This window comes from Olea europaea, chromosome 12 (assembly GCF_002742605.1).
Source record: "Olea europaea var. sylvestris chromosome 12, O_europaea_v1, whole genome shotgun sequence".
Classification (NCBI taxonomy): Eukaryota; Viridiplantae; Streptophyta; class Magnoliopsida; order Lamiales; family Oleaceae; genus Olea; species Olea europaea.
The window spans coordinates 31,176,018-31,197,839 of record NC_036248.1 but is presented as its reverse complement, the minus strand read 5'-3'; the positions used below and the strand labels follow the sequence as shown (position 1 = coordinate 31,197,839).

Sequence of the window (21,822 nt, the reverse complement as noted above, 5' to 3'; positions counted from 1 at the left end):
TTAACTATGACCCATACAACACTTTAGTGCTCATACAAGTAAGAAAAAAAAATTCAAAAATGCCCATGTACTGTACTATGGGGGCGCTGTCCCGCACCCGGAACATATTAAGTGTCCTTGACAAATAGATAACAATAAATATGTATTTTACTCTATATGAATCACATATTACAATAATCTCCACCGTGATGAATATCCACTCCTTTGGAGAAACAATAGAGAAACATAATTGGGAAAAATACTATCTAGGACCAATAGGTTGTGATGCCTCTTTTCTAATCAAGGTCAAGCAATGCTTGAACTTATTCGTGACAATGTCTACTGCATTTTCAGAAGTGTGAACTTTCTCAAATGGTAGTTTACAGGAAGAAACTAATTTTATGATCCTATAAAACTCCACATCTGCATGATTAGTACTGTCACATTTCAACTTAACTCCATCTTGTTGAGCACCCAACTCCTTGACCATTCATGTAAGGCATAAAGCTTCCTTGGCAACCTTAGCCACTGCAGTGTTGGCTTTAGCAGCACATTTGGACATGCAGTTGAAGAAGATGAACGTAAAGACATATTTTCTTCATGGAGATTTATAAGAGCAGATTTATATAGAGTAACCAAAAGGGTTCAATTAGCCTAAACTAGAGCACTAGGTCTATAAATTGGTGAGACACTTTATAGGTTGAAGCAGTCTTCTCGAGAGTGGTACAAGCGATTTGATTCCAACATGATTAGGATTGGTTATAGAAGATGTGAATATGATTGTTGTGTTTATGAAAAGAACCTTGACAATGGTTATTTTATTCTCTTGTTACTTTATGTAGATGATATGTTGATTGCTGCGAAGAGTATGAGTGAGGTCAACAAGTTGAAGAATTTGTTGAGAAGAGAGTTCGATATAAAGGATTTGGATGCGGCAAAGCGGAATCTTGGGATGGAGATTCGTAGGAACAAATATTTCAAAAAATTACGGTTATCTCAATGGAGTTATGTTGAGTAGGCATTAGAAATGTTCATCATGGGTAATGCAAAATCAGTAAATACACCTTTAGCAAATCATTTTAGATTATCTATTGCTCAGTGCCCGAAAACAGATGCTAAAAATGAAGACATGTCAAAAGCTTCCATGTGCTAGTGCAGTGGATGTCTAACATATGATATGGTTTGTACAAGCTTGAATTTGGCATAAGCTGTTAATGCACTGAGCAAGTTTTTGGCAAATCCAAGTTCACATCATAACCTGAATCCATATATCCCATAATTAAAAGATCATTTTGTTGCTTGCTAAACATGATGTCATAGTGTGTAGTACCTCTCAAGTATCTGAAAATCCACTTCACTGCATCTCAATGCTTTCGTCCTGGACTTGTAAAAAACTTGCTCACCACAAATACCTTGTGTCAAATCCTATCTTGTACAAACCATAGCATACAGTAGACACCCATCTATATTAGCATATAGAACATTTGACATGTCTTCATTTCTAGCATCTATCTTCATGTACAAAGCAGTAGACAATCTAAAATATGTCGCTAAATGTATACTCACTGGTTTTGCATTACCTATGCTAAACCTCTCTAACATCTTCTTAACATAACTGCACTAAGATAACCATAATATTGTGGAATATTTGTCCTTGGGAATTCTCCATCCCAAGAATCTCCTTTGACACACCCAAAATACTTCTTGTCAAATTTTCTTCTCAACAAAGTTTTCAACTTGTCAATCTCACTCATTCTTATCGCAGTAATCAACATATCATCCAAATAAAGTAAAAAGAAAATTTAAAAAAAAAACTATTGTCAAAGTCTCTTTACATAAACACAACAATCATACTCACATATCATGTAGCCAATTCTGATCATGTAGGAGTCAAATCACATGTTTAACATCACTCAACGTTCTAACAACACCATCAAATGTTATAATTCCGATCTATTCCAATATTTACTCAAATGAAAATTTAATAGGACATCTATAACGTCCTCCAACTCTAGTGTTTCTTTTCCCCCACATCAAAGTCATGACCAAACTTTCGTACATAGCAAAAGCACGTAGAGTATCCAATAACGTCAACACTTTGTCTTCATCTGCGAACTTCACATCAACTCGTTTCAGATCACTAATAACCTAGTTGAAAATGTTAATATGTTGGCTCAAATATGAGCCCTTCATCATTTTAAGACCATATAATTTTTTGCTTAAGATAAAGCCTTTTCATCAATGACTTGGACATGTGTCGACTCTCCAACTTCATCCAAATTTCAGCCAGTGATTTCTCATTTATGACGTGATACATCACATCATCAACTATACAAAGCCTAATAGTTGCCATAGCCTTCATTTTTTGCTCCTCCCAATTTGTGTCATCCATACCTATCGGCTTCTTTCCGTATAATGTCGTCTTCATGCCTTGCTATACTAATAAATTGTTTACCCTCTTCTGCTATAATTCAAATTCTTAGTTTCATTGAACTTGAGCACATCAAACTTCGCAAAAGAAATCCAGACATCATAAATCTACGCTCTAATACCAAACAAAGATGAATGATATATAATCAACGAAGAAAGAAAATAAATAGAGGTTTACATGGTCTAACAATTTGCCTACATCCACGAGAGCGAAACAGCTACGATTTGTATTATGTATGAATAATATGGTTACATCGTATATATACTAACATTGGCTCATACAAGACTTCAGGGTCCCTACAAGTCTTTAAGGAAAAATCCAAAAATGCCCTTGTACCGTACCGTTTGATGAGCTACCATGCTCAACTCTTCTCCACTTCGACATTGACTTATTTATTCCAATTAACATATGTTCCACTCTATATAAGTCACATATTATAACAATACCCCTAGCCTTAAATTTCAATGAATATTTTGACTTGGTTGATTTAAATATTAAACAATGGATTGATTGTAAGAACTTTGCATGTTGTAAAAAATATAGTATCTATCGTAAATATTATTTACTTCACGACTTTAAGATTCTATTTCTTGTATATATTTCAAATAATGGCTTATGTAGGAATCCTGTGTTTTTATCTTCTTTATTGTCACTATGTTTGATATAGATTATTAGCCATGTGGTGGTAAATTAGAAAAAATAATAATAAATAAATAAAGAAGGTAAAATTACATGACTACAACTACTATGTGATTATGGAGTTTTGAATTGAGTTTAGGGTTGGGCAAAACTTAAAAAACTCGCTCAAACTGCCCAAATCGACCCAAACCAATCCGTTTGGGTCCGGTTTTTTTTTTATTTATTTATTTTTTTTTTTATTTTACAGTTGAGTTCCATTTTTGGGCGATGAATGCGGTTCGTGTCATGGGTTGACCCATGAAAACCAATTGAAATCACTCGACCTGACCTGCCTTTTAGAAATAAAAAAGGCCCAAAATAGACAATACAAAGTCACAAACACACAATTTTCTCATGCCGACGTCAATTACCGAACATCTAAGATCGAAAATCCCTGGTAGTCATTAATTTTTTGTTGTTTTGAAGCTGCAATTTTGAATATGATGACTCTGTAATTGTCATTGGAATAATGGTGTCACGAGGTAATTATCATCCAAAACAAGTTACTGATGATTGCATAAAGCAGTTTCTTTTCTAATTTACACAATTAAAACAAGAAAGAGCAAAAACATCACCAGTAGCGTGTTTAATCTTCCAACTCAAAAGGCTACTCCGATCACTAAAATTTATTATCTGATTTGAAATGCAATACAACAAATCAAAAATAGATAGGTTTACTATAGCTCTTCTTCTAACATAGATTATGGTGAACGTAGTATTTGCGAAGTAGTCTAACTCTAATCCTCACCTCACCATAGAATTCGAGAAAAAAAATAGGTTAATTCAATAGCTTAGTACTTGTAAAATTTATTGTTTCATTTCTATTAATCTTTTTTGTGGTTGTACTAATACAGGTGTAAAATGGATACAAAAGATGTAGATATCTGTGAAGAAAATGACACTGCAACACCATCAGATGATTTGCTCTCAGATCTTCCTCCATGTATATCTTCAACATCACATAAGCGAAAATCTAATAGACTGGCTTCATATGTTTAGAACTATTTTACATTATTAGGCTCAAGAGATGATCCGGATGTTAGGTGTAAGTGTAACTATTGTGGAGTTGATTATGCTTGTGGTACTAAGAAATGTAATACGAGTACTTTGGGTAACCATTTGACAAATAATTGTAAAAATAACCTGGTAGATTACAAAATCGAAAGCAAAAATTGTTGTCTTTTAAGAAAAAGGAAGGAGATGGGAACAATCTTATAGATGTTGGCCGGAGTAAGGAAGAGTGTAGGATTGCTTGTGCTCAAATGATAGTAATAGAGAAATTACCGTTTAGGTCTGTTGAAGACAATTTTGTAGTGTTGTATGTTCTCAATTTTAGGCTCCATCTCGTAGGACTCTCGTTAAAGACATTTATTAGTTATATTTAGATGAAAAGTTGAAATTGGGAGATATCTTTTCATGTCACCATCAACGAATTTTTCTCACAACTAATACTTGGACATCCATTCAAAATGTCAATTACATGTCTCTTGCTGCACAGTTTATTGATTCTGGTTTGAAACTTAATAAGCGTATTTTGAGTTTTTGTATTGTTCTGAATCATAAGGGAGAAACGATTGAAAAACTGATATAGACTTGTTTGCATGATTGGGGGATTGAAAATTTTTTTACAATCATTGTTGATAATGCAAGCTCCAATGATACAACGATTTCTTATCTTAGAAGGAAGATTGTTGGGTGGGGATAGACATGGATGTGTTCAAGATGGAAGATATTTGCACTTGAGTTGTTGCTCACACATTATCAATTTGATTGTTTGTAAGGGTTTGAGAGAAGCACATGACTCTATTGTGAATATTCACAATGCAATCAAATATGTTAAATCTTCTCCTGCTAGATATGAGAAATCGAAGGAGTGTGTAAGGCATGGAAGATTGATTGCAAGTCCATTGTATTTCTAGATGTTCCAACTAGGTGGAATTCTACTTATCTAATGTAGGAAACTACATTGAAGTTTGAAAAGCTTTTGAAAGGTTAGAAGAAGAGGAAGCCCAGTATTTGTATTACTTTTGAGAGTACGATGGTGGTAGGAGGAGGAGTTGACCTCCTTCAAAGTTAGACTAGGAAAATGGATCTGTATTTGTCAAGTTTCTTACAAAATTTCTTTAATAAGACTTTAACTTTTAGTGCATCATTGATTGTTAGTGCTTGTACTTATCTTCATGAAATATGTATTCTTGTCATAGAATTGGATGAATGGAGATTAAGCGGAAATTTCTTGTTGAGTGAAATGGCAACTAACATGAAGAAGAAATTTGATAAATATTTGGGTAAGATGGAAAATGTGAATCAATTTTGCATATTGCTACCATCCTTGATACAAGATACAAAATGGATTTTATTGAATATTATTTTGGTGATCTATACTTGGATGAGGAATTTGTTAGTAGCATGATTAAGTCTTTGAAAACCAATTTGATAGATATTTACTAGTGGTATGTAGATTGTGAAGGTGTCATGGAAATAGTCAAGTATCAACTGAGGATTCTTTCAATTTAGATAAAGGTAGTTCTTCTTCGAGTGATGCTTGTCTTCCTAGGTTTATGGAAAAACAATAGTAAAAGATTGCGCTGAGAAAAAAAAATGATGTAGAAAAATATTTATTGGATGCTCTTGAAAGCATAGAGAATAAAGACTTTGACGTTCTCGATTGGTAGAAGGTTAACAAAAATAAGTATGGTGTTTTGTCTAGTTTGATTAGGGGTGCGTTGGCAATTCAAATTTCAACCGTTACTTCAGAAAGTACATTTAGCACAAAAGGAACGATCCTCAATCCATTTTCGTAGTTCTCTAAGTCCTAAAATGATGAAGGTCTTAGCATGCATTCAAAATTGGTTGAAAGCATCTCTAAAATTGGATGGTTTCTAAGATATCGAGCACTACAACCAATTGGATGAAGGTAATATATACAACAATTTTATTAGTTTGAGTTATTTCTAATTATTTGTTGTCAACTTAATCATTGCCTTTATTTTTTGTAGACATTTTAGAATCAATGAATTCGAAAACAATGGAAGATGATCAGAGGCCCAACTATATGTGATTTGGTCGTTTTCGAAGTTTCCAGGTATATATATATTTTTTATCAGTTTTCAATTTCAAAGCTTCTTTGATACTTCAATTTTGCTCATCTGACATTCCTTTAATGCTTTACATTGCAGGTGCTATCCTCTCCAATTTCGTTTCTGCCAATAGCTTTCATTTCTCCACTTTCGGCTTTGCCAGCAGCTTATTGCTTCTTATTAACTATTGTAGCAATTTGGATGCAATTTTAATTTCTTTGGATGGCTGTAATATTTCCTTTTGTTTTTGGTTTTTTGTGGATACCAGTGCCAACAATTATGTATATTGATCAATGATGCTACCCTAGTTAATACAATATTACCTTGCTATCTTCATTGTGGATCGTGAAAAAAAAAAAAAGGTGAACTACAACCCGTCAACCCAACTTGACCCCGACCAAACTTGATTGGGTTTAAATGCATAATTGGGTTGGGTTGATTTTATACCAAACCGAACATATTGGGTTGGGTTTGGGTTGAGTAAAAACCCAACCCACTCCCACCCATAATTGAGTGGTAAATATATGTTTATATTTATACCCTTTAAAAAGTTTTGAAGTTTCAAATTCGTATTTTTCGTGCAAATTTCATGATTGGAATCAAACGCACCTTAAATTAATTCTCTGAATTATTCATTCTTAAATAATGAATCCGCCCTCCAACAAAAAAAAAAATAATAATAATAATAATAATAAATGCATAACCTCTTTGTTAATTGTAGCATTACCGTTTGAACTATTCATGATAATTTGAATAGTTTGAAGATCATCTATTTATCTAGAATTTCAATTTTATTGTTTGAATTTTAACAATAAAAATCACTCCAAATATTTCTTAATGTCAATAAAATAAATAACTAAGATCAATTTGTCTGCCGACAAAAGTATAACAAACTAGATGAAAAAGTAATTTATTACATACAAAAATGGTAGCTTAAACTAAATTACTAACCCTAAATTTCTATTCTACTCTATGCTCCCGTTAGGAAGATCCCCTTTTTTTTCTTTTTTTTCCTTTTTTTCTTTTTTTTGAATTTTGTGAAAAATGATTGTTTTTGAAAAATGTGTAATTAAAAGTTGAGAAATTTATTTATTCATGTAGAAATTATTTTAGTGGAAGAATAACTGAAAATAAATTTTAAAAAATGGAGACCAAAGAGAGGCTATGTCTATCCAAATTTCTGAACTAAAAAAATTAATGGGATTGTCACTTAATTTTGATCCAAGCAGCAGGTCCAGGTATCCCCTGGTGCACCAGAAATAGCATATAGTACCCCGGTGGTGCAATATTTTTTGTTGAGGGTGCGTAGACCGTAACTCTGCGAGCAAACAGTGGATGTTGTACCCATTGAATGTCAACAATGTTAAGCAGTAATAGCCTTTGGTTCATCGCGAAAGAGTGCGTGGTGAATGATGGTGCAACCATTGCTACCATGTACTCCTTATGGATTATATCAGATGGTTGGAACAAGCCCATTTTAAATGTTATGGAGAATTCTTGACTGTATGACACAATATTTTGTATGGGCCCTACATCTACTGATAAGATCGTAGGGCGGAGATTGTCGTATTGTGGGGCCTTGTATGGTGGAGAAAATGCTTCGAGACTTAAGTCAGTTGGATACTTCACGCCTGTAAAACTGTAGTTCATGTGTGGATTACTTCCACCCACTAATATTCTGCCATCTGGTAATAGAGTGGCTGCTGAGTGGTACATTCTTGGAATAGTGGTGGGGTTGAGCAGAGCGAATCTCTTTTTCAAGTCGGGTTCATTTGGAGAGTAAAGAAGCGGGTTCAAAACCGGTTGATCCGCACACTCCCACCCGGCTGATCCCTTTGATGCACCGTTGAGAATAATAACATTACCCGTGGGTAATAACAACATATCGGGCATGACCCGATGCTGGGGCATTTGCTCCATGACCCATTGTGGATTCGAATCCGTGACCCGCAAACGACCACATGTACTGGAAGCCGATGTGAATACACCTTTCTTTGAAGCCTTAAGATATGAACCACCCTTTGCACCACCGCATATCAGCACCTCCACTGCGGGCGACGACGGATCACCGTTATGACCATCATTACTTAATTTAAGCGGCAACATCAACGAAGAACCTGTCGATGGATACGTTCTCTTCTCACTGGGAATCTGAGGAAATTCTTTGATGATTGTATTGTGAACATAATCTAATACGATAGACCTCTGGTTTGCGAAAACGAAGAGATTTCCATCGGGCAAAAGGTGCAAGAATGGATAAAGGTTGTTTTCTTCTTGAGGATCAGTTGTTTCTTTCAAGAATGGAAAGTAAACAACGTTGTTACTTGGGCTGTTCCCAACTGGACTCTTTGGGAAGAACTCATAGCTGAATTGCCTCCGGCCCCCAACAATGATCACACGTCCGTCAGGTAGGATTTGGTCGGAGGCATACCATCTTTCGACAGTTAGGATCTGCGGCAGCTCAACCCAATCACATTTATCGTCGTTGCATGGAGTGAACAACCTTATTTTGTTGTCTCCGGCATCGTATCCACCAGTTTGGACGAGGGTTCCGTCGGCATTGACTGCGCCGGAGGAGCACCAGACATCGGTTTGCACCGTGAGGGGGCGGTACGTATTAGTAGCGACATCATAGAGGACAGAATGTGCAGTGCAATCCACCTTCATAACCTTGTCATTGTGTCGGCACATGCCTCGGGGGAGAGTGAGATTAGAGGGTCCAAAGTCGGTCCGATCGAAGATCACCACCTTATTATTAAACATGACCTGCATATATAATTACATTATTAATAAAACATATGATTCAAATAAAAATACATGACCAGACCTGCATGTGCATTGCGGAGACCCCGATGCTCCTTTGTAAAAGCGCCCATTGGCCGCCAGTGGCGTAGTCAACCGAATCCTCAGCGATTTTGGGATCAATATTATTGCTGCCGTGGAAAGGAAATTGAAAAGGAAAAGCCGAAGGGAATAATCCGTCGCCCTCAGGGATGTCCTCTGATGATAACAAAGAGGCGGAGGCGAAGACAGTGGAACAGAAAATAGTAATGAAAAAGAAACGGGAAGAAAGATTCTTGAATGCCATTGAAGAAAATTTTCTTGAATTGACTAAATACATTCTTCAATCAAAGACTGAGAAAATTAATAATATTGATCAGAATCTTATGGCAAGAATTTCTAACAAAAAAAAAAGAGAGGAAATCCTGTAACTTGATGACTTGTTGTGATCAAGAAATTATTAGCAGTACTTATTTATATGAAGAATATATGGATGTCCAAAAATTTTGTTCAGCCAGAAAATTTTCCTATTAATTAGTTACCAATTTTTGTTACTAAAAAAATTAATATTATATTTTATGCAATATAATTAGTAGTAATTATTAATTTATTATTTCCGTGTTTATTAATTTCCTGGTAGTTAATTCTCCTATAGCTGTGAATTAGATAACAATAATGCTGTATTTCAGTAATAATTAGTTAAAACAATTTTGACCGGATCATTAAACAAATTAATTTATCGATCAGTTACAAAAGGGATGTCCTCAGTTGAGATTGCAATGGATTTTAAAAGTCATTCTAAATTTAGGTATCTTCAATTGAGATTTTATTGGATTTTAATTAAATTCATTAAAATTTAAGTGTCCCCAATTGAAATTTTAATGAAATCCTTTAAAATTTAAAATTTAGGTATCCTCACTAATTAATTGGATTTATAAAGATTTTATTAATAAAATGATTTTAAAAGATTTAGATGGATTTCAAATTTAAAAATAAATATAAGTAAATCTTTTGAAATTTCACCATATTTGATGAGATTCTTATGAAATTTGTAAGAATCCATTTAAATTCACCAAATTCATTAGAATTTATAATAAAAAATTCATTAAAATTTTAGTTGAGAACACCCCTATTTCAACTAGAGAAGTAGAATGCTTAAAAATTCATGGAGATTTTCATTTGGGTAACAATACAAGTACAATGTGTCACAAGTTCCTTTTTATTATTATGTAAAAATATAAGTTAAAATTTCACTCTTGTTATAAAACTAAAGGGAAGAGAGAAAATAAGAGAAGATCTCAAAACTCAATTGTATATTATTATAGACTAATGCCCTATATTTATAGGGTCCAAAATATATAAGAGTTACAATTGGAATAAAATAGATCTTCTAAACTAGATAAGACTTATCCATATATAATGATAGCACTAAATAATCATCAATAATTATTTCATTATTTTACAACAGCTCTAACATTGTTAACTGATATTTGATATCCAAAAGAAACCTAATGAATTTGTAAAATAGCATGATTTATGCTAGCTTGATGTAGCGCAGGTTTGGTTAAAACTTCGAAAGTTTATGCATAAGTAATTAACTAGTTGATTTTAGAATGAATACCCATTTTATTAATAGACTAAGTTACTTATTTTAACGATAACATAATCACTTTCAATGGAAGAAGAAGTATTAACTTATACAAACTTATTCCCAAATTACTCCCTCTTGCTATATATATATACACAGCCGAATGGATTGTCTGAAGCCCAATAGGCAGTTCAAGAAACTCAAAAAATGGCTTTAATTTCCAGTTCCATTCATACATTTCCTCTCCCTTTTGAACTATACTCATCTTCTATCCCAAAAAAGATAATGAATGAAATTCAATCCACTAAGGGCACACATTAGCCAGTAAAATCTGTCCAAGTGATACGGATTCAAGCTGGCGCCAGATAGCCACATTTGTTCTTGGAATCATCTGTTAAACTATTTAAACTGTTAACTAATGACATAATTGACAGCTAAGATAATATCCCATTGCCAATGATGCCCAACATAAAGAAGTAACAAATGATCTCATGCTAACCGGCACTTCAGTAAAGAAAAATTCGAGCAGCCTAGCTAAGATGAATAGATCTGCTGATCCAAGAAACAAGAACTTGAAAGTGATAAAGAAGAATGTAATGGGTAGTGATTTGGTCGAGTTGAGTAATTTTGATTCGGTAGCCACTTTCTTGCGCTTGATTTCGACAATAGCTACTATACCCATGGCTATTATGGAAAAGACTAGGCCGATTCCAATGCACATTGAGTGATGCCTGTCTCAGTTTTTGTTACTCGACGAGTGTGTTGGATTTGGGCCTGATGCTTCACTATTCATTGGGCTCTAGTCTTTCTAGTGTTGGGTTTTTTTCCCCCTTCTCGGGCCGACTGGAGATTATGTTTGGTCCTTGATCATCTATTATCAAAAGTGCATTTTAGTAATATGATTCTATTATTTTTAGATACTTTTGACCAGGACCCTTTATCCATCTTTTCATATCGATTAATTTTCTTCTATGTGAAGATTTAGGATTTTCTTGTCTAGTTTTCTTTGTATAATCTTTGTGTCTTTCTCTGTAAATCTCTTAAGTGTTTGATTCGGATTGTTTTTGGTAAACAATCTGTTAGAGGAAATTGTATAGATTACGTTGTCTTTGTGTTTGAAATATCTAATTGCTTCATATATTTGTACTGTTTCTTGGTGATTTCTTAGTGAAATTGAGCGTAATTTACTTTTAGATGCTCAACGAATTAGTAGGCTTAAGCTGAACTTTCAAGCCTTTGTGGCGAAAATTCTTCATGTTCATTTACTTTTCTGCAAATAATTGTTACAAATTCTTTGTGAATTCAATTTTGAAACCAACAAGTGGTATCAAAGTCTGAAAATTTTGTCCACCAGGCGTTAGAGTTTGATTTTGCTGAAACCCTAGTTTATGTTTTTGTAGATCTGAAAATCTCTTCAAAAAAATTTCAAATGATTTCTGGAATAAATTGTTTTCAAAGTTTTTCTCCTTGTTAAATTGTTCTTCGATCCAATTTTTGGTTGGATTTTTCAAAGATCTAGATTTTTTTTTTTTAAGTAAACTTGTGTTAGATCTTTTTCGATCTTGAAGTTTTTTTATCAGAAAAACTCTTTGTCTTACTCCCGATCTAGAGGTTTTTGGTGTGTGTGAAGTTTTTTGGATGATTTGACTCTTGACTTACCACTAAGTTGGTGTGGTATCTTTAAACTCGTCCTAAGTGCTGGTGAGTTGGGTTGACTCACTCCGAGTTATGCTGTTATTCTTGACTCACTGTTGAGTTTTTCTTACTCTGAAATTTGTATATTTTATAATCTTATCATTCTGCTTAATTTTTTTGCATTCTATGTGCTATATAAATCTGATTATGTCTCCATCTACCATTATGACAATTGCACAAAAATTTGAAGTAGAATTTTGGAAATGGACCAGGGACTTTAGTCTCTAGCGTTAAAAGATTAGGGTTATGTTGTCATACTAGAGATGTGCAAGTGTCCTTGATGGATCATAGGATACTAAAATTAGTGCCTAAAGGATACAAGAATTAGATTAGGATGCTTGGAGTGCAATCTTTCTAGATCTGTTTGATAGTGTGATAAGAAATATTGGGAAAACTATAATTACTGCAACTTTAGTTAGGACCCTCTTACCTAACCCAGACAATGCCTAATAAATACTATCTCCTTAGACAATTCTACAATTTCATAGTTGATACCTCCGCCACTTTAGAAGAAACATTCATAGATTCACTAAATGATTCAAGATCTAGCTAATTGTGATGAGAAGCTATTGATAATCAACAAACTATTGTTTTGTTAAATGAACTAGGTGATAAATATAGAGAACTTAGAATTGCCTTAGGATATGGAAGAGAGGATCGGTTTGTTGATATTATTATCTCAGCTTTGAGGAATAGAGAAATTGAACTTAAAACTGAAGTTAATGACTCTAAATTTGGAGAAGTGTTAGACATTAAAGAGAAGTTGAATCAAAATAAAAGGTTAAATCAATGCAATTTACCTCTCTCGAAAGGGAAAAATCGCAAACTTCCAAATTTAGAAACTGGAACAAGAGTAAATTGAAATCTAAGAATCAACATAGAAAATGCTATTATTGTGATAAAACTGAACATCTTATAAAAGATTATTTCAAACAGATAGCTGATATGAATGGAAAACGTAATTCTAAAGGGTCAGCATCTATAGCTTTCAATAATGAATATGAAGTACGTGGAGTTGTCCTTATTACTTCAACTAAAAGAAACCCAAAAGAATGGATTCTTGACTCTGGTTACTCCTTTCATATGTGTCCCATTAAAGAATGGTTCACCGAATTCAATGATCTGAATGGTGGTCAAATTCAAAGAGGAAATTATATGACTTGTAAGATAAAAGGTATTGGCAAAGTTAACCTTTTGTTAGAAAACAGTCATATTCTTGAACTCCTTCTAACACGATATGTTCCTAATCTCCAAAGGAATCTGATTTCCTTGGGAAAGTTGGATAATGAATATGAAAATTAAATCCATAAAGGATTCACCAAATTGGATTTCAATGGAATTTACAAACCTCAAACTGAACCATTAGTTTGAAATTTATTAGTTGTTGCTCAATCCTACAATGATATATCCTTAATCTGGCATAAGAGATAAGAGCATGTTAGTAAAAAGAGATTGATGATTCTTAACAAACTTGGATGCTTTGGAAATGATAATATTAAGAGCTTGAAATTTTGTTAAGCTTGTGTCATTGGAAAACAAAACAAGTTACCTTTTAAAACAAGAACTCACAAATCCACATCAATACTTGATTATCTATGTGTTGACTTTAGGGGTCCAGCATCAGTAAGTACTCTAAGTATTTAGATTTATGTACTACCTGTAGATGATTTTTCAAGAAAATTTTGGATTTTTCTTTTAAAAACTAAATCTGACACTTCCAAAATTTTAAATAATGGAAATTGATGATTGAAAATCAAACAAATAAGAAAATCAAAGCACTCAGAACAGATAATGGGCTTGAATTTTGTAACACCGAATTTCATCTCTCTTTTTTAAAGAATTTGGTATTCTAAGGTATACAGCAACAACATACACAATAAAATGGTGTTGCTGAGAAAATGAATGAAACTTTACTTGATGTTATATGTATGTTGTTAAGTTCTAGTCTTCCCAAATTGTTTTGGGGAGAAGCCTTAAAGACCACCACTTATATGATAAATAGGATTTCTTATAACGCTATTGATTTCAAAATCCTTGAATCACTATGGTCTGGAAGGTTCCCAGATTATTTTGAACTTAAAGTTTTCGATTGCGCTGCCTACTCTCATCAGAATAGAGGCAAAGGGCTATAGGCTTTGGGGTAAGGAAGGCTTAAAGTGATCATGAGCAAGAATGTTATCTTCAATTAAGATGTCCTTCCTTGTAATGATTCTGAAAAATAGAAACAACATAAATCTGTCACTGTTAAGAAAACTGTTCTGGAAAGAAATGAAGATAATTCTGCTGAACCCAATGATATTATTGAGGTAGAGACTACTCAATCCGAAATAGACCAATCTCAAGATGAATCAGAAAATGAATCCCAGAGTAACACCATTTTAGACTATTAGTTAATTAGAGACAAAGCTACAAGAAATATGCTTCCTTATACCAAAATTAACACCGTTGAATTTGTTACTTTCTACTCTGAATTTGTTAATTCTGAACCCACAACCTTTAAAGAATCTATTAATAGTAAAGAATCCAAACTGTGGGTAGGAGCTATGAAAGAAAAAATGAACTCCTTAATTATAAATAAGACATGAATTCATGTTAGTAAGTCAAAAGATCAAAAACTTGTTAGTTGCAAGTGGGTCTACAAACTAAAAGAGGGAGACCCTAATACTGAAGGTAAAAGATATAAGGTTAGATTAGTGGTTTAAGGTTTTATGTAAAAAAGAGGGTATAAATTATAATGAAATCCTCTCACATGTTGCTAAATACACTTTTATTAGAATTTTGATTGTACTTTCTGCCTATTTCAATTGAAAATTAGATCGACTTGATGTCAAAACTGCCTTTTTAAATGGTAACCTTGATAAAACAATTTATATGAATAAGTCAAAAGGTTTTGAACTAAATTCTAAACTTGAAAAGGTCTATCTTTTAAAGAAGTCACTTTATGGTTTGAGGCAAGCACTTAGGCAATGGTATAAGAAATTTAATTCATATATTCAAAACATGGGGTTCTCGAAGAGCGGCTTTGATTCTTGTCTCTTTTTCAAAGGTTCTGATGGATCTGATTCTCTATTCTTATATGTTGATGATATACCTCTTGTTTGTCATGGTAAATCTGAAATTGATTTCGTTATATCAAGATTAAAAGCTGAATTGAAAATGAAATATCTAGGACAAGCAAGAAGAATCTTAAGAATGGAAATAAAAAGATATAGAAGTAATTGTGTACTCTATGTAAATCAATCTGCCTATATGAAAAGGTTTTAGAAGAATTCTCTATGACTGAAAGTAAACTAGTATATTTACCTATTGCAAATCAATTCAAATTGTCAAATGAATAGTCTTCTAAAACTAATGAAGAGTTTGTTAGGATATTAAAAAAAAAAAAAACCCTATGCAAATGTAGTTGTCTCAATTGTGTATCTTATGATATGTACCTGACTTAACTCATGGAATCAGTATCTTGAGAAGATTTATGACTAATCCAAGTGAAACACACTGGTTAGCAATAAAATGGATGCTAAGATACTCAAAGGGTTCACTTAGGCTTAAAATTTCAAAGGTGTAATGAAGGTGTGATTTTAAAAGGATATGCTGATTTTGATTTTGCAGGTGATTTAGATAAAAGAATATCTACTTCTTCTTATGTTTTTACTCTCTGAAATTGTTGTATAAGTTGGAAGTCTCAACTAAGAAAATTTGTAGTCTTATCTTCACTGAAGTTGAATGCATTGTAGCATGTGATGCTGCGAAAGAAGGATAATGGCTGAGGAGTCTATTGACTGAAATTGGCTTTCTGAATGATGTAGTTAGAATTCTTATAGATAATCAAAGTGTCATACACTTAAATAAAAATCATGTATATCATGGTAGAACTAAACATGTAGATATTAAGTTTCACTTTGTAAAAAGCATGGTTAAAGTAGGTATGATAAATCTGGTAAAAACTTCCAACTTATTATAATCCTTCCGATATCGGCACTAAAATTTTACCTTTGAACAAGTTTAAGAATTGCTTAACAATTCTAAACATTATGCGAAAGAAAAACTTATTAGTAAGTTTGTTTCTTTACCTTTCCATTTTCTTAGCCTTTACAATTTTTATTTTTATTTTTATTTTTTGTTTGTTTTTACAGGTACTTTTAGAGCAAATGAAACATACTGGTAATGTTTGATTCCACTGAAAATAATCCATGAATAGTTCATCAACATGGAGATGTTGGATTTGAGCCCGATGCTTCAATATTCATTGGCTCTAGTCTTCTGGTGTTGGGTTTTTTCTTACTTGGGCCAATTGGAATTTATGTTTAGCCCTTGATCATCCATTACCAAAAGCGCATTTTAGTAACATGACTTTGGTCTCTTTAGATATTTTTGATATGGACCTTTCATCTGCTAGAATTATAGTCGTTCAATTTGTGGTTACATTTGAAAAAAAATAAATAAATAAATAAATAAATAAATATATATATATATATATAGCCTCGTTCGCTCTCTCTCTTTCTCTCTTTTTCTTTCTCTCTGTCTCTCCTTCATGTACTTTTCTTCAAATAAGTGTTACAAATTCTTTGTGAATCAAATTTTGAGACAAGTAGAGTGAATGGGATTACGATGTGATTGTAGACTGGTGTGAGGATCGTGATGAAGATGATAGGGAAAATAGGTAGTGAAGCAAGAGGGATTTTTAGGGAGCCAAGCTTTGTGTTCATTGTGTCAGCTCGTTGGACTGAGAATGTGAAGACTTAAGCAAGGCAGTAATTGAGCATTATGGTGCAAGTAAAAAGGGGAAGAACTTTCAATACAACCTTAACTTCTTCAACTTGCTATGTACTAAGCATTTTAATGTTTCACTGGCCGGTTTGTTAAGAGCTGCTCTGTTGAGGAACTTTAGACTTTCTAATGGAGTTACATATATTACCTCCAAAACTATGCCATTTTCTGTTGCAGCTACTTCCTTGGAGTTGGGAGTCAAAAAGGACTCGTCGACACACTCACCACAACATTGCTCGAGCTTCATGGCATAAATATTGTGTTTAGTATGGCAGAAAAAAGAACCTGTGCAGTGAACGCCAAGTAAGTGATAAAGAAGAAAGATATGACTGGAATCCTCAAGTCTTAAGAGGAGACTCTAAGGTCTTGGTAAAGGAGAAGGATTGAAATTGGTTGACTGCAAGTTTAAAATAAATGATGTCTAATCTTATGACACAATTCCTAATATGCATGGCAAAAGTTTGTCTCATCCCATGCTTAGACATAGGAAGACACTTGATGATTAGTCTAGTCGCTAATAAGCAAGCCTTACCAAACATGTGAGGTTTTTAGTGTCTATCCCCGGACGTTTTTGGATACATGCTCTTCAATTTCATGGCATTTATACAGTAATTATGTTACATTAAGAGTGTGTTTGAGATGACTTGGAATTCCATCTTCCAATTTTACCTTGTTTGATAGCATTTTTTTCCCCGAGATTTGGTTTTCCAACTATCTTGCCACATAAGCCAATCTCCACCTTTTCCTTGAATTTGAACTCTCACCAATACGATGAGAATTCCAATTCTCGATTACTGTAGAGGCAATTTTATTTTTTTTTGTAATGGAAACAAATATATATATATATATATATATTATATATGTATATATATGTATATATATATATATATATATGTATATATATATTTTCATTTAATTGATAATTTTCATGTAAAACAAAGTCAAACGGACACCAAAATATAAATGATTTTCTTGAATTTTTTTGGCAATGAAAACAAATTTCAACCCAAATATCAGTAAATTTTATCCCTTTACTTGACAATTTTTATATAAAACAAATACCAAAAATACTTTTATTTCAAAAAAATTCACGTGAAAAATTATACCAATCAAACACAATAATTTACAATTTCTAGGAAAATAATTTCTAGACAATTCAATTCTTTGGAATTCGTTTTCTAGACAATTCAATTTCATTTTTACAATCAAACGGATCCTAAATGACTGCCATGATGTACCTTGTTCCTACAAAACCTTGAACAAGATAAAAAGATTGGAATCAACAAGAATATTGTGAAAGTGGAAATTCCGAACCCCCATTCCCAGTCTTCATTGTCGTCAATCCATGCCACTAAGAGTAACAGCAATTAAAGTACCAGAAGAAAGGCAAAAGACATAATAGATGAAAAAAGTTGACTTTTCTTCCTCAATGTGTAGTTTCGTCAAATTGTTTGGCTCCGTGAGCCGCCATTGCCCAATGCCACCAAATAGAGACTTAAGAAAAGCATTGCAGCTTGGGCACCATGAACTTCCTGGCATGGCATCTTAGGGGTGGTAGGGATACATTTTTGTGGCTTTAGGGAGATTGTGAATGTGCTTGAACTTAAGTATTACAAAGCCCTGTTCCGTATAAAATCAAAGGCTTCAACGTATTTTTTTTTTTATCAAGGTGTCCGCCTTTGACGACTATTCCTTGGGTCTATGATCCGGCCCCTCTTCACACAGACCAGTTAAACCGCGGGATGGTGCCTCCAACTGACCAGGGTCCGAGCACCTCTCCAACTGGACTGCCAAAGTGCCTAGTGAGTCAACCCATGTTGTGCCTTGCCTTCCAAGACACTCTTACCTTCCAGAATAAATCATGCCTTCTAGTATGTGTCTTGCCTTCCAAGAGCCCCAAGAATCAAACCCACGACCTCTCATCTGCCCGCTTTGAGAGAACTCGTCCTTTGCCCGTGGAGAAGTGCCTCGGGGGGCAAAAGGTTGAACCCCAACCTTAAGGGTCCCCCACTGCCCCTGCCCTGGAGCATCGTGAGGGAGGTAAATCGTAGGTTATACCTCCAAGGATACAGGATGGAAGGCTGCTTGTACACTTACACTTACCCAAGAGCCAAATCCATATTTCACAATTCGAACCCTTGACACGGCAGCCTCAAACAAAGTTAGATTTCTCCACCCTCCCCTTTTACCACTTGGAATGTGCCCTGGGGGCGGTTTCAACGTATTAATTGCACTTGACACTGTTAATGAATAAAATTGAACGGGTTAAATTTTTGTTTGATAATGTGATGGTATATTTAGTATTATAAGCTAATAAGCATCGAAGTATATAATTGGCTTGGAAGTGGATATTGCTAAACATGATAAAAGGGGCGTGAGGAGATTTGATAAAATAATAATAATAATAATAATAACCTCAATAATAATAATAATAATAATAATAATAATAATAATAATAACCTATGAGCTATCATTCCGAATCCAACATAATTAGCAAATCAAAATCAAGAATGTGTTTGTTATAAGAATTATGACTTTTCTCACAAGGTTTTTAGGACCTGTTTGGGATAAATACCAATTGCCACAATTTCAATGTTCCCTTGAGTCTTGCTTGAGTCTAAAGTATATGAATAGATTTCTCGAGCATGTTTGATATCTTCAAAATGAAAATAATTACAATTTTATTAAACATGTCACTTATATTGTCATTTCGTACAATTCAATGTACTGAACATACTTATTGAGTATAAATTATTTTGATGGACAAACATAAATTGTAAATAGTTTCTACCAGCCATGATGCATTTTCCTACTCTGAGTCTTTACAAACGATTATGGGTTTATATACACAACATGGACTCAACCAAAATAGGATTTTCACAATGTTTTTGGCTCTGTTTGAACTAAATTCCAAGGATCACCATTAATTGTACCCATACTCTAAGTCAAATTTATGAATATCCTACTCGAACATATTTAATAAGTGGGGTTAACTTTGATAACTAACAAAATTTAACCACGTATCTATCTTTCTTAATTCTATACATTTTTATTGTGTCCAACTTGCCAATAAACATGCTTCTCAAGTATAAGCTATTCATGTGATCATATAAAAATTAGGGAAATTTTCATAAATGTCACTAAAATTGAAAATGCACAAAAAATTCCCATTTGCACCAATTTCTTCCAAAAATGTCACTTTTTTGCAAAAGGTCCATTTTACCCTTTATGACACATTGGGAGCAATAAATGCTTGATTTGAATGCAAGTAATGGTGTGATGTAATGATTTGTTCTGTATATTTTAAACATTTAAAATATGATTATTATACGGATAATATGAACTTTTGTTTAAAAAAGGGGTGAAAAGCTTAAAACAAAAAACACACATAAACACATATGAACCCAAACCCTACCTTTTTCTTCTTCGTCCTCTTCATTCCATCATCAACAAGGAAAAGCTATTGGATTGATCATCCATCTCAAAGGTAAGCTACTAGAAATTGTTCATATTTTCATCTCATAGTTTACTACTTTAAATGTTTAATACAACATGGTTATATTCAATTGAACTTTTTGAATCTCTTATTCATTGATGTGTTTTATTTTTGATATATTTTTTGAAGGAAAAAAATACCAACATATTGTGATGACGCATTGAGTTATTCCTTATTTAAATGAAGTATTGAGTTATTCCTTATTTAGTTTTGGGAAGATATTATAATGTTGCAGTTGAGAATTGATTATTACCATTAATGTCTTCAATAATTTCTTCTAAAGAACCAAATACATGGTTTTCAAGTTGCTTCAAAATTTATGGCAGTTCAACTGTCGAATAGTATCGTCGATATCGTCGGGCTAGATATTTGAACTGTCGACCTCAACATTTACTAACTGTCGGGATGGACAATTTAATTGTTAACTTCAACACTTGAAGACTATCGAAACCCTTTATTTCCCTTTTCTGCTATTGTATGGATTTAAATATTCGAAAGCTCCAATTTGATAGTTCTAAATGAAGACATATAGAATATGCAGAATTCTCATCTTTGCAATCCCAACATTTCATGTATGAGTGATCATTAGAGATTTATCGTATCGCATGAGGGAAAGTTTGTTCACATGGATGACTAATCGAAGTGGAGGGGGGACAAAGCCACTTACATTTTAGCGTCGAGAAGTATTACCATAGCCGAACTTATGTTATGATTGAAGGACAAACTTGGTATTGTTTAGCCCCACACTAAAATTGGATTGAAATTCAAAGTCTCAAACTTGAATATATCTTCAACAGAAATACACGAAGATGAAGACTTTAATTGGTACATATTTATTCATAAAAAACTGCACTTTGCATTAGTATTTTGGAAATCGAGCTCCCAAGTGTTGACATGGGGATGAATACAAATTGTGCAGCAAATTTGATTACCTTAGCGGATGTTCCCCAAAACTTACAACATGATGGCCTCAATACTAGGGTACTTATAGCGAAACAATAGATCATCTTCTGTGAAAAGTGGATTCGGTTGTTCCGTGCTTAATTCTTTGTACTCTCGTTTTGCCTCCTATTGTACGTTGTCCTCCAGGTAGACTACTGACACAACGTAAGTGATCAAGATACGAGTATGCCACACATCTCAGGAAATGCACTAGCTATGATCGAATAGGTCATAACCAGATCATATATTTAACCCCCAATCTAAAGCATGTTTCTTGAACAACCGCTCAATCTCATTGTTAACGTTGTATGTCCAATGTTCCCCTACTGCAATGTACATTGTCAAGTTATAGTACACTTTTCTCTTCACTATCGTTTGCAACCGT

General features: G+C 33.5%; 1 protein-coding gene and 1 pseudogene across 1 annotated transcript; both read right to left on the bottom strand.

Moving 5' to 3' along the window:
• Positions 1-7,160: 7,160 nt before the first annotated feature.
• LOC111406397 (aldehyde oxidase GLOX-like) lies at positions 7,161-9,362 on the bottom strand. Its single transcript, XM_023035826.1, has 2 exons — positions 8,996-9,362; positions 7,161-8,934 (listed from the first exon to the last, which is right to left on the bottom strand). Exons 1-2 carry the CDS (start codon positions 9,287-9,289, stop codon positions 7,375-7,377), a joined length of 1,854 nt encoding a protein of 617 aa, XP_022891594.1. The 5' UTR covers positions 9,290-9,362; the 3' UTR covers positions 7,161-7,374.
• A 1,436-nt stretch (positions 9,363-10,798) lies between these two features.
• LOC111406903 lies at positions 10,799-18,922 on the bottom strand (annotated as a pseudogene).
• Between the last annotated feature and the right edge of the window lie 2,900 nt (positions 18,923-21,822).